The sequence below is a fragment of the Parambassis ranga genome, chromosome 7, assembly GCF_900634625.1.
Source record: "Parambassis ranga chromosome 7, fParRan2.1, whole genome shotgun sequence".
In the NCBI taxonomy this organism is placed as follows: domain Eukaryota; kingdom Metazoa; phylum Chordata; class Actinopteri; family Ambassidae; genus Parambassis; species Parambassis ranga.
This window is the reverse complement of record NC_041028.1, coordinates 14,307,413-14,321,963: the sequence shown is the minus strand read 5'-3', so window position 1 is coordinate 14,321,963 and position 14,551 is coordinate 14,307,413. Positions and strand designations below refer to the sequence as shown.

The 14,551-nt window shown below is 40.5% G+C and overlaps 1 protein-coding gene across 11 annotated transcripts in view; it reads left to right on the top strand.

Annotated features, from left to right (window-relative positions):
- hdac7a (histone deacetylase 7a) overlaps nt 1-14,551 on the top strand; it is a 49,365-nt gene that overhangs the window by 18,736 nt on the left and 16,078 nt on the right. For 5 of the 11 annotated variants that reach the window (XM_028409731.1, XM_028409726.1, XM_028409729.1 and 2 more), the window contains exon 2: nt 45-113. Coding sequence is in view for 1 of the 11 variants with exons in the window: in XM_028409726.1 (XP_028265527.1) it covers nt 45-113 (69 nt within the window). In the remaining 10 variants the exon portion in view is untranslated. Of the gene's footprint in view, nt 1-44; nt 114-13,816; nt 13,903-14,551 lie in introns of all 11 variants that reach the window. The other 6 variants (XM_028409736.1, XM_028409735.1, XM_028409732.1 and 3 more) reach the window with 3 other exon arrangements.

Genomic DNA, 14,551 nt, shown 5'->3' with positions numbered 1-14,551 from the left:
TATGTATATGAGTGAACTTATTTGTTCTTTGCTTGTCTCTGCAGATGGAATCAGCACTTGTGAGGATATCATAAGGACAGACAGAGAGGACGACATTCTTCATACCGTGGCAGGTTGGCCTTTAACCTCTAAACTTAATTAGTTGTGTTGTCATATTTTACTTCTTAGCTGTCAGTGCTGAGACACTCATCTGAAGCAATGCTGCCAGTCTGCAATCCACACCTCAGAACTATGTCTTCTTTACATTTTTTTTTCAGCTGACACACGCGTTACACAGTTTAGGTAACAGCGGTTTTTCCAGTACAGAATGATCTAAGCTGTTTGATTCTAACAGAACAGGTGTTGGCCTAGTTGGAAAGAGTGCTCGGCCCGCTGTGTGTTTCATGTGTGGGTTTCGAAATTTGCTTCAGGTCATACAGAAGTGTAGTTTATTATGTGTCAGACAGTCCTATAAAAAAGTGTTAAAGTTAAATTTAACACATGAGCTGTTTAATGTTCTTTAGTGTTGCAAAAATATCCGGTTGTAGGTAGTTTCCTTGTTTTTTTTTTTTTTGTTTTTTTTGTTCATCAGTCCAAATTAGCCCAGCAGGAAATGTAAAAATCGCTTCACCTTTTTCAATTTCACATCCACGGGTGTAATTTCTTGTAAGCCTGGCAGTGATTTGTTTATTTTAATGCCATAAAACCTTTGAAGCAGTTTTTCAGTTTCTGAATAAGCAAGTAAAAATATCTACAGTGACCACACTGACGACAGGATGTGAAACAAACAAAAACATAATAGACTGCACAGGACCTTGTGGTTCATTTTCCTCATCCAGGTTCATTATCATATTTGCGCTATAGAAATTCATTACTGAAGCTCAGCTTATTCAGAGTTGACTCTGAATAGATATGGGAAACAATTCATTCATTTAACCTGAGATCAAGACATATTTGATCCACTGCTCCGCCCATCAGGAACGAGTCACTCAGCTGCTGCTGTTGCTGCTTTTGTGTCTTGCCTTTTTACTTTAGCATTCTCCACTGTGAAGCATGCCTGTGTGATCACACTGTGTAGGATTACAATGCATGACTCTCTGAATGGAAGCCGGCTCATGCTGTGCCAGGCACCGCTGACTGTATGCTAACCAAGAACCCACTATGTACCCTGTGTAAGTGTGTGCGTGTGTGTGCGTGTCTGTGGAAAAATCCAGTGAGGTCATGGCCGCGGCTGCAGAGTCTGGTTACATGTGTGTTGTCCACTCAGGGCATCTGACACTGGCTGTTTCTCCTTTGTGTTCCTCTCTAATCTCTCTCTCTAAACACACACAAACACAACACAACACACACACATATACTCACTTTAAGCCATTATCACTGCAGCATATTGCACTGATGCCAGACGGGTGTGAGACTGGAGCTTGGTTAGCTGTCTTAGGTGGCACCAGATGTGTAAAACATGTGAAACCACCACTTTAAAAGCCTCTAGAGCTCAAACAGCCCTTTAAACTACACAGACGGCTGTAATAGACCTGCACGCCCGTGGGATTACTGTACATTATGCTGAGGGGGGGCGGAGCCACCATAGGCTATGGTCTGGCGAATTAATTGTTTATTAATAATGCCTGTTTAATGCTTTTTCTTCAGAAGCACCATAGACACCAAATTTTAGTTTTTGGTAGAAATATAATTTAGGTGGAAATTGAGCCCTTTTTGCTTTCAATCAGTCCTACATTGTATCCATTGTATCTGGAAACAAAGTAGGGAGAAACACGTAGAGATAACAAGTGGCATGATTGTAACACTGTAGCTGTGGTGAGGATCACATATCTTCTTCCTGCTCAGCTCATGTGGTTCCTAATGAATTGGAAGGGGGGAAATGAGGAAGAGGAGAATTATACCGAACATGTTCATTTTGGAATATGCAGCACTCTCTTTTAACACTTCTTTATATGTCAAAGCAACCTGACCTTATTGTAATGTATAAATAAGAATACCTGTTGTGCAGCAACACTAGCACTAAACTGTTCTCCTATAAGTATAAGGTCTTAAAATTCCCAGTAGGTGCTCTCTTGATTTGGTGCTGATCAACAACCATATTAACCTCTGCAGATACAGTGTGGTGATTTTTAAACTGTAGAGCCCATTACAGCCAGACACTAGCTGTGCAGACGTTGTGGTAGTAACGGTAGTAATAGTAGACGGCATTGAAGGAGGCGGCTATTTTTGACCCGCTGAACAAATGCCTCAATTGTCCTGCTTCTAGGTGCATGAAATCACTTGATATGCCAGGGGTAATGTTATATAATACTCTCCAAGGGGCCCCACGGGGCTGTGTGTGTGTCTGTGTTTTTATATGTGTGTGTACACATTTGTCTACATTTCATTTCTGTTGATTGTGTATTTTTCAGACCGTACATATTTAAAGCATTGTAGTGCAAAAAGGACTGAGTGTGTGTAAGTGTGTGTGTTGTGGCCTGAGGTAACACCGCCCTTTATTAGTGTGTCAAATCAATTCATGTTGTATTAACCTTTGAGCTAAAGGCTTCTTGCTGTGGTCAGCTGGGTAACTGGTCTGTTTTTGGCCTCCAGCTGCCCACTGCATCCCTCACGGAACAACACCACCCACCCTCCCTTCCCAGCTCCCTTTTCTCCAAGAACATGCACGTAGGCACATTTAATCCGGCTAAAATGTACTGAAGTCGATGGAATTATTTTTCTAAGGATTTATTGTTGTGGCATTTGGGAGGGAGAAACCTTCAATTTTCACCTCTGTCCCACCCACAGCTGCAGACCAGTAAATCCTCCTGTGACAACCTTCTTAAAGTAAATTTGGCTTGGAATAACAGGCTTGTGGAGATTAATATGGAAGTTTCAGTATAGATATGAATGTCTTGATCAAAGGAAGCTTTGTGTCAGGAATGCTCATGGTCCGGTATGATGGACAGAGGACACTGGTTGCCTTTAATCACAAGTGTTCTGAAACAGACTCCTGCTTGTATTTTGATCATCTGACCCAAGCACAGCGCAGAGTAATGATTCGGCTCACATTCACTCCAGATCACCGAGGTGACTGACGCTGACCTCGGATCAGATAGCCTGTTGTGGGTGCAGATGTAACAGGATCTCCTGTCATCTGGATGACTTAACATCTGACTGTGTGAGTGTGTGTGTGTTTGTGTGTGTGATGAACCATCTCGTGTGACGTTTACAGCTTCAGGCTCATATCAGCAGTTGTGAAGGAATAGAATGACATAACACATGTTTATTTAATGTGCGTCTGTGTGTCTGTCTGGTTCACATGACATTTGGAAGTAGATGCGTAAGTACGGATGAGCGCATGCAGTGATTTGTTTTGCACTTTTCCAAATAAAATGACTTATGCAATTGTTATGCAATTCATGCCTTTACACACGTCGGTCTGAAACTCTTAGGAAAAAGGAAGCAAATTAAAACACTCTGTCCAGTAGCACTAAATAGAATGCACTGCTTGTTTTTTTTTAGTCAGAGGCACTTAAACCAGTTAATTCTTTACATATCAACGAATCTGGTAGCACAATTTGTGTAGTTTGTGTAATTTGTCAGGCTGCAATTAATCATTATTGTCATATAAGTGCAGTATTTTTCCTTGTGTGAAAGTATAAAAAAACCAAATGTTAGCATAGCACAACTTAAGAAAATCAGTATGCATTTACATTTGATCACTAAAACTGTAAACCCCAGTGCATTTTTATTGTGACTGATTGTTTAGGCTCCACACATTAAGTTCAAATCTATCTGCATGTTTTAGAATAGATTTTGGTTTCTCCATGACTGCGATTATGGATAGATACGTGTATTTATGTGGATGTGTGTCTTCATCCCTGACCGGAGAGGAGAGCATGTGCAGGAATGTTAATGTCTTCTTCCTTTGTTGTCCGTGCAGACAGCCGAGTGTGACGGTGCATATTCATGAGGCTGCTTTCCTGGAACATGTTAACTTTTTACCAAAAGGAGGAACATAGATTAAAAAATATGAAATTGAAAGGAAAAACAATACAAGAGTAAATATTGTTTCACTTTCTACATTTTATTTAGAAAAGATGAACCAAATATGAGCCAAATAAGTAAATGATGCCAGATAAAGAAGCACACATCTTTCCACCATGTCTTATTCAATTCATACACTTAGATTCATTAATGTTCTACAATTGCAACAGGAACCAAAACTGTTTATTCTGTCACTCAGCCCTGTCAGCATGACACTCCAATCAGGTCAAGTGTTGTAAATCAGTTCTAAAACAAGTGTCGCTTACATGTGAAACCAAAAAAAGAAGATTTAGATTCACACAGCATCATTTCCTCTGGGAAACCTATGGGTTTGTGTTGGGTCAGGTCTACAGGCATGCTGCAGGTACGCATGACAAAGCACGCATTGCATAATAATGCAGGATTCATTGCAAAAAGTAGGCCCACAGATGCTCACCGGCAGCCCCTACATTGGCTGATCCAGGGACTTAGACTAACTCCTGCTTTGCAAAATGTGTTGTGAACTTGTCTGATGTTAAGACCCTGCCCTGAATACAGCTTTTATTGCCCAGCAGATAATCAAAATTGCATAGACACTGACCTGCCTTTTTGGGTTTAATTCTGCTGAGTTAAACCTCTCCCGCCTGCAGGAGCTTCTGCAGGATAGATATCAGATATCTTCTGTCATTCTTATCAGCAGAAAAGCCTTTGTTGTCGATTGTAGGCTTTTTGTAGCTACCAATCTCTCCACAGCAGGCTCTCCTTCCTACCACAGGCTATCAACAGTATCAAACACCATTGTTCTCATATCTTAACTGTTTTCAGCATTGATAACAAGCCAGATCCTTCAGTTCAACTGAAAACATTCTCTTTTTAAATAGAAATGTGTCTGTGAGAAACAAGAGGTCTGTGGCATCAGTATTTATTTTTGTTTCTCAGTCATAAATGTGTTTATATATAAATATGTCATCTGTGTGACAGTATGTTATGGCCTTTATACACTGTGCAGTTTTTAGCAATCTTATAATACCATTGCATGACACACTACGCAACATGAATCTAATAAACTTTGGTATGACGTCAAGTTTGATGCGTGCAGATTGTACGATGACTATTTATTGACTCACAGGCGATCGCAGGTTATGACGTATGTCAACATGTGAGGAGGAGGAGGAGGATGTGGATGCAGGGTGACAGGTCATAGCAGCTGTCACACTGTGAGACAGTCATCCTAAATTTCTGACACCACTTGAATTTTATCTCAGGTTATCTTTGGTCGCAAGACCCTGACAACGGCGGTCGTGGAACCTGTCTCACAGTGTGACATAAGACCACCGCTTTAGAGCCACGACTAAAGATATCTCTACGATTCGCCTGTGATGGTCGTCTTTCGTCTGGGACAACCCAAAATCGCACAGTGTAAACCGGGCATTAGGACAGATAAAAAGGGATATCCCTTTGAGTTAGCTGCAGATAAGTGGCTTTATCTGTGCTGGGAAATGTGGAGAATGTGTTTGATGTCAAGAAATGCAGGAGAGTGTGAGAGAAAGCCTGGACAGATGTGCAGCAGCACTAAAGGTAATTTGACATCTTAGGTTTTTGGGCAAAGATTTCACCTCTGTAGTGGCTGAATGAGGGAAAGTGAAACCTGTTTTTTAATTGGAGATACTCCAGAGGGTTGATTGTTAATGTCTGATGGACTTTTTCTCTTGGTGCACTGAGAGCTCTCCAATCTGACTATTAATTCTGGGTAAGCTTTGGTTTCCTAATATTACTATAAAATCTACAATGTTCAGTGTTATATTTAAGTTTGTGTATTGTTTTTGTCGTTTGAACTGATGGTCCTAGCTTAGCAAAGGTTAATTTGCTGATGAAGTGATTTGAAATGGCACGCTATTAGATAGATAGATTAGCAGCCTCAGGATTGTAGCAGCCTATCATGATAGCGTAAAATGATGACATAAAAAAAACATTGAGCAACCGCCTCATGTTTTTACAGCTGATTCAAAACACGAGGAAGGATAAATATTTACAGGTGAGGTTTTGAAAGTGTTAGATCTAGTGCTTCCATGGAACACATGGAAACACTTCTTCCCCCACATGTGATCAAGATGTTGCAAAGCCAGTTTTGATGTAAAATATTACTTGTCATTCAAAGCAGTAGTTATTTCCTTGTCTGTGCCGGCTGTCAACTGTGCGTCCAACTGAGTTTATTGCAAACAAACCAGAAAGAAAACATACCGCTTTTTTTCTCTTCAGAATAATATTGTACCTGACAGGGTGTGAAACGGGAAAAGACCAGTTAGGAAGCAGTGTAGAGTGCAAAAAGCTTTAAATGTATCAGTCAAAGATCCATTGTAACACACAGCAGAGAGCAGTGAAGACAGAGCAGAGAAATGCCAGCGAATGAGTCTCTGAGCAACAGAAAGCACACCTGGTGTCTCCTCGGTGACACACTGAGGTATTCACATAATGAATGAGTTGCTCTGAGGTTTCCAGCTTCAGGCAAATTGCAACACTGAGTGGAGCAAAAAGGTGACAGGCACTTTGAATGTTTATGTAGTGCGTGTGTGAGTGTGTGGGTGTATTACTGGCATGCAGACCTGGTGGAATCCTAAAGCACCTGTTTAGATGAAGCACAACACGATGTAATGACACGATGTGAACACACAGCATCTTTTAATCTTAAGAAGAAGTAAAAATAGCTAAAAATAGATAATTAATCTTAATTGCTACATTTTCTTGTTACTCTTCTAAATAAATAAGTGTCATGTGACTGAGACAAAACATTACTTTGGTATTGACATTGAAACAAGGTTAAATGTTTGCTTTTGCAATCAGTGTAGCTGAGTGAACCAGAATCAACTGCTCTCACTTGAGTCATGTTACATGATGGATATGATTCTTTAAGCCATAAGGGTGGTACAGCACAAATCATCTAATTGGTCCTAGCTGAAAGATGGATTGCCATCTGCATGCATGGCTTCTCCTCCAATGACATCATGAGTTCGTGGTTTTGAGTTAAATATCTGAACTACTATAAGATGTATTGCCATGGATTTTGGAACAGATATCAGTTTAATAATAATTAGCCCTTAACCACAATTGTGGTGCTCTGTGCCTGTCAAAAACCATATTCATATTTTTTTTACTATTTGCCCAAAACATCTCCTCATGCTAACAACAGAATAAGTTGATTTTTGTGAATTTCAAAATGAGGAGTGAGTGTAAAATGAGTGTAAAAAGCAATGTTGTGGTATGTATGGTAGCAACAACCCAACATCATGAGGTGCTTATTTAGTGAGGTATGTATATTGTATATTGAACATGACAGAATATTTGGAGAAGTGTAAGAATGCCTGGAAGTAATAAATATAATAAAGTACTCTCACACCATGGCCAGGAGAAAGAGATGATCCACAGGCACGTAAAGGATCGAGGTGCCTCTGGTTTCTTCACTTAACAGCATGTAATGTTTTCACTTAAGAGGAGTTGTCATCATTTTGCTGCTCTTGTGCACACACACATACACACACAGCAAGCTTCTTAAACTTGTTGACAGCCACACACACACTACCATTTACACTTGAACACTCAAGTATGCAAAAGCAGAGCAAGACCATAAATATAGAAATAGTTTGGCAACAGTCGTAGCCAGGCGGGTCCACACGTGCACATACACACACTCACTAAAACCACAGTCTGGCCAGCTGCTATGGGAAGACACAAGGTTTTGAATGGGAGTGACAGCTGTGGATTCCTCAGGATGAAGGAGGGAGAGAGAGTGCGATAGGAGATAAAAAGAGTGAGCGCGGGAGGGAGATTTTTCACTATTCTAGAAGTCAAATACAACTATTATTATAAAATTTGAACCTGAAACAACAATCAGTTATTCTTTAACTGTGTATTGTGTATTATTGCAGTTTTGTTGACTAAAATAAATCTGGCTATTCACTTTTTATGCAACACACATTTCAGTTCTAATCTACACAGACAGCAACAGACACACAGAGCTCCCAGAGTAAAGAGCATGTGATCCTAACTGTCAGTACCAGACTATTCATAGAGATCCTGTGTTGCACAAGGCTGATTTAGCAACGTTGTCGATTTTTTTAAAAGTGAATACTTGTGGGCATCCTTTACATTTTACTCTATTAGTTTTCTACTCTTACCAGCTACACATTTCTGATAAGTCTGTCATTGGAAAAATCACAGGAAGTGATGCTAGATTAACTTTTTTTTTTCAAACAAACAAAAAGAAAACTTACTGTGGTTGTAACAAGTAGCACCACCTACAGGCATGAGATGGCAAAGGAACAGCCAAGATGAGAAAGATGTCAGACTCCTGCAACCGGTTTGAGTGACAGGTCAGCTAGAAATGATGTGACCCTGGCATTATAAAATTATATTTTAAAAACTTTTTTAAACTTAACTGAGTAGTCAATAGTTGATTTAGTAGTTTTCCATGTCCCCCTAATGGGTGTCTTTTTAAGTGACTGTGTGTTGGTGTCATTTGTTTGCTGCCTTCAGGGCAACTGTTAGTCATTAATCCCAGTTGTTAATGGATGGCAAATCTTTTCTCTAGCATACAAGAGTAGTGATTTGGATGTATTTGTGTGTTTGAGAAAGAATGAAAGAGAGGTAGACACTCATATATTGTACTAAGAAGCTTGAATGTTGCAGAGCTCGTGGGCACTGCAGCAACATCACAGCAGCAGGCAGAGGGGAGGAAATGGGAGTCTAAACTGAGCTCTTAAACAGGAAGCCACCCTGGTTCTCTCATTGTTGTGTTTTTATAGACTCAACTTCCTGCCGGCCAGACCGCCCCCCCCCCCCCTGTTACCATAGTTACGATGCCTGTTGTTTATGGGATGGATTGTAAATGGATCCCACTCTGGTAAGAGCTAATGGTCATCACTGGTCAACAAGTGTGACACAGAAAATATGCAGTGTAAGAGGTGGAAGTGAATTCCTAAAGTTCCTCCTAAAGTGTTTTGTTTCATGACTGACCACCAGTTTCTTAGTATGCACATAGTTTGAGGTAGATTTTGACCTCATTAGTTTTGATTTAATCCTACTTAAATGTATTTATTTAAAATAGTACTGTCCAGAACCACTTCTTCACCCATTCCCAGTGGGAACAAAATAAGGAAATCAACAGTTTGTTGTCAGCAAAAAAGAGAGATGAAAAGATGGAGGAGAAGAAGGAGAAGGAGTTAAAGAAAAAGAGGATGTGGCCGACAGTAAAAGATGACTGGAGGGGAGTGGAGCTCTCTGTCTAATTATAGATCCTGCTGTGAGCTGGCTGAGGCAGAAGTGCTACTGGGGTTTTCAAATAGCCGGATATTTACAAGACAAACACGGGTATGTGCCTTTGACTTTAATTGATGTTTAGTGCATGTGTGTACGTGTGCATACATGTGGACATCGACGTAGATCTTGTGATTAGCAGACATATGTGATAAACACCTCAGATATTGTGCACTGGAAGCTTTATCCACTTAGACATGAGATTTTCTTTCTTGCTTTAATTAACTGTAACCTATCTGTCTTACTCTGTTGTGCTGCTACAGTTACTACTACCCTTGTTTGTTTTAGCAGCAGTAACGCAATGCAAGAGATGTTCTGTGTGTATGTGAGAGAGATGGACAGCAGTGCTGGATGTTTATGGAAACTTGGTGAGGACTTTGGAAACTGGACCCATGCTGCATTATACATCAGCCTTCCACTGTTACTGTGACACACACACTCACTGCATCTAATACACACATAAATACAGATGCTTACATGACCACGCACGAGTACTATCTTGTGTCCATTTTTATTTTTTGTTTTGCATCTGCTGAAAATTCCGCAGGTGACTTCAGTCAAATTAAATCAATGAAATTATTGCATAATCATACGTGTTCCCTGTAATACCCACCTGTTTGCGGTCCTTATACACTTTCAGGATGTTATGCTGTTATATGTTGGAGGTGAACCACTGTACAGACAAGTGCAAGGAACGTATAAACTAGCACAGAGTGGATGTAAACACAGCATCCACTGTGAGCCTCATGGATCAGCACTGCTTTACTGGTGAGCCTGGTCTGAATGTGGCACCCAGGCGTCTGTCACAGTTGGATGTATATTCCAATTTTTTTTATCTACATTAGAGAGTATTATGGATGGGAGGTCTGATGGGTATGGTTTCCCCAGCCACCCTTACACTTCCATCCATGTCGATTTGTTGATTTTAGATTGGCAACACCCGTTTACAGATGATAAAGCATACGTGAGCCACAGGGAAGCAGGTGTTAACTGTAATATTTAAAATTAATGATGGTGCTAATTACTACTAATCCATTTTAATTCAGGCAAAATCCTCATGTTTGAGTTGTAGGCGGTGCATGTCTCCACAGTTCTCTGTAGAATAGAACAAAATAGAATAGACTGTATGCACACACAGTAAGGTACAGTGAAGCTGCTGTATTCTCAGGCGCTGGGTTAAAATGCACCTTCTGCATACAGTTCAGTGGAGCTGAAGCAAGTGAGAAATACTAATTATTTGTACAATTTTATATTTCTGAATTTTCTTTCTCTCTCTTTATTTCTGAATTAACATCCTGTTCTAAACTTCTGCTGGTCAACATCAGATCTCAATTCATTGTGTTGACACTGGCTCATATTGTGCAGCATCTGGAATCTGCAGCTCAGTTGCTGTATTTGTTTGCTTTAGATGAAACTAGAACTGTTTTCTTTGGCACAGACACGCTGTAGACTTGGATCAGTAATATTTTGGAATGAATATGCCTGTGTCCCAAGTGTGTGCTGTCATTTTTGAATTGACACAGCAAAGAAAACAAATAATATGCTATTTTTTTGTGAATTATGTAAGCTCCAAAACTGCAAAACACATGCCAGGAGGAGAAGTGCTGATGCTAAGAATCTTGTTTTTAACACATACATAAAGTGTGAAAACACACCTACATGACTTTTCAGACCTTAGGAACATAGACATAAGGGGAGTGACACTGTCAAGAGGAACATGTGGGGATTTCTTAGTTCCTATCTCTTCATAGCACATACTTTTTTTGTTACATCTCATCAGGATTCCCTCTCTGACTTTTATCAAACATTTAAAAGCGCTGCACATGATTTCCCTCATTTGCATTGAAGTCTTTTTTTGACCTTACAGTCACGCAGATACCCTGAGGTAGTGACATCTCTATCTATTGAAAGTAGCTGTCGTTTGTAAAAGGTGCAGCATGACTGAGACACACTCACGCATGCAGCGCAGTCAAAAGAGAAGAAGGTGGTGTAACTATATTTGGATGTGTGACACAAAGAGACAAAGTGGTGGTGTCTGCTCTGCTGATTGTTGACAGAGTGTTTATCATGGTGGCACTATGTCAGCTGTCAGCTCCCTGTCACAATGCAAAATAACTTCACTTATTTGCACCAAGCACAAGTGACACAAGTCAAACATTGCTGAGCATATTGACCAAGATGAGATGAGTGTAATTTTTCAGTGTCAACTTTATCACATGGTATAAAAGGGAAAGAGAGACAGGGAAAATACAATGAGAGAGTGAAAGAGAGGCAGAGACCTTTGTATATCCTTGTCTTACCCGTAAAACCAGTCCTGACTAAGCTGCTCACATGTTCAGAATAAAAGAATAGAAAGGGGAGGAATCAGTAGGAAGGGATTACCCAAAACGCCTGAATGTAGGATAGACTTGCTATCTCTCTCTCTCTCTCCCTCTCTCTCTCTGTCAGCCATACACATGTTCATGTACATACATACACTCATACCTATACTCCATTGTGTCTGCATGGATAACATATGCCTAATCTACCTAATCTGTCTGACAAATCAGCACATTCCCAACGGTCTCTCCAACCAGGCAAGTGCTATCACACTGACTGCACCTCTGGTGATTTCCATAATGACACACTTACTCACTCACTCAGAGTAAACTACCTGTTAAACATTGTTTTTCACTGATACTATACAGTTTGTTTCATTCTGGTTCATTTGGCAAACAAAAAGAAGTCTTTAAGTTCTGTGCTGCTGTTTCAATCTCTGTCTGGTCAGGGTTGGGCTTAAACCTTTTAAGTAAGGTTAAAAAAAGGTCATAGTGTACGTCTCAGTTACCATGGTACCCTTAAAGAGTGTAACCCACTGCCTCAATAGAAGTGACTGACACTGTGTCATGGTATCTGTTTCTGTTTTCATTAAAAAAGTGTGAAAAATTGCTGCCTTTAGCTTCATGTATGTGACTCTGACCAAAAACAAGTATGAACAGAACTGGAAGTTTAAAGCACAGAGATCTAAAATCACACTGCTGTAAATCCTCCATCTAGTTTTAAACATTGCTTTTGTGTTCTACTTTTGTTTTACATGTCCTGCCAGTTGTAGGCTTTCTCAAGGTAACAGTATCATATTACCCCATGTTCTCAAATTTGTTCTTAAATGTATGTCCACGCGGGTGTGCTTGCTTTGTATGTTATTCAAGTGCGTCCCTTCCCAGCTCTGCTATTCAAAAGAAATCAACACTGAATCACAACCTCAGGATTGAAATGTGTTATTCTGTTCTGTTAAAATGAACTGAACTGTAACGTGATATCATTCTTTAAGAGAACTAAAACACACCAGAGGCTCACATTACTCAAAGAGGCCCAGCAGAGCAAGGACTGTGGATGGACTGAATGTGGTTGCAGAAGTTCAGAGACTAAACCACAACATGGCTTCTGGACCTAAAGTCATGTTAGCTACATGGGAACTGTGTTATTCTACAGTTTTAAAAGACATCATGCATCCATTCGCTGGGCAGCATGGTGGCTAAGCGGTCAAAGAGATTATGCCTTGACTTGAAGGGCCCACTTTCATGCACTGCAGCAGCATCACTACACACTGTGTAATTCAGCATCCCCAGACAGGAATAGTTGCATACTAGAGGCTTAAAATTACCATACGTGGTTCTAACCAATAGGTAGGTGTACATTTGTACTCTCAAGAGGGCTTGATGCAGACAGGCAAGTTCTTCCCCAACAATTTGGGAATATTATACGTTTTTTGTGCCATGTTAAAACAGAAACACACTTATCATCTAGATACACATTATGTATTGTACATGCTAGTTTATTCTCATATATTACACACAGACACGTCGTTCTGTGTTTTGTTATTAGTTCTTCAGTTCAGTTTACAATAACCAGTAACTAGAATCCAGAGGTGAGGAGTCAGTGGGTAACTCTACAGGTTGTAGTGTGCATGTCTGTGTGTAGGTGTAGCTGGCTTTTACCTGGAGAAACAAAAGACCCTGTGTAGGTAAATGTTGGACTAGTGTGTGTTTTGCTATTTATAACCCAAAGGAGGCAGGGAGATTGAGACACTGGTGTTCCCGAATGAGTGTGTGTGTGTGTGTGTGAGTGTTTGAGTGTGTGTGCACTGTAGCAGCCTTTGTTTCCTTGTATAAGCATGTTCTCCCTCTCCTCTTCCTCAGAATAATAACCTTATTATTCCTTGCTGTCATTACACAGAATGTGTGTGTGTCTATGCGATTGTGTGTGTTTGCCAAGAGATTTCTGTTATTCCAGCCATGGTCGGCATTCAGGCTGTCTCTCTGTATTTGTACCTCCTAATATGGTGGAGGAGGAGGAGGAGTACTTACACTGCACACACACACACACACACACAGTGCCATGTCACATTAACCCAAATACAGACTCTAATGAGACCACAGTAAGTTGTTGAAGATCAGTTTGTGTTTCTATATCAGCTTGTAGAAACAACAGTGATAATATATCCGTCTGTGCTGCTCTGTTCCCTTTCACCCACTTCCAGAGCAGCTGTTGGCATCAGGCCAGGCCTCTGTGAGTGACATTTACTTCACACGCTGACATCTGAGCAGCAGGCGCAGCAACACGGAGGTGATGTCACATTAAGTCATTTCAAAGCTTGCTCTGTGTTTAAAGTTTTGGTTTTAAGTGTCAGGCAGGTTATGGCAATAAGTGTTTGCTTAAGCCCATTCTGCATGTGCAGCTCCATATGTGTGTGTGTACACGTCTGTACAGTTTGTATATGTGTTCCCAAATGTTTGTGTTTGACTAAACATCTGCAGGTGAATGTGTGTCACTTGCTTGAGTGTGGCAGGATGCATGGGAATGGCTGTACACACTCACAGCTGTGTTAGTGTGAGTCAATGTGAATTTTGTGTACAGACAAGTGCATGTGTGAGTGTGTATGATGTGTGTGTGTGTGTGTGTCTCATAGACAGAAACCACCCCCAGCGTTTTCCCAAGCTGTTCCCTTCCTGGATCCTGTTTTTAGCGCCGGATGAGGCAATCTTTCCCATTGACTCAACCATGCTATGCAAATAGCCCCAGCAGCATGCAAAGAGCATGGAAATGTTTGTGTGTGTTGTTGTGTGGCTTTGTATGAGACAGATGCACACAAAGTGTCGGAGACATGGTCAGTACAGCACGTAAACAAATCTTCATGTCAGTATATGGTCAATATAGTATTGGTTCAATTCCTGTTCGTGGTTTCTTGATGTTTCTGCAGCTCCGTATCCTGTTT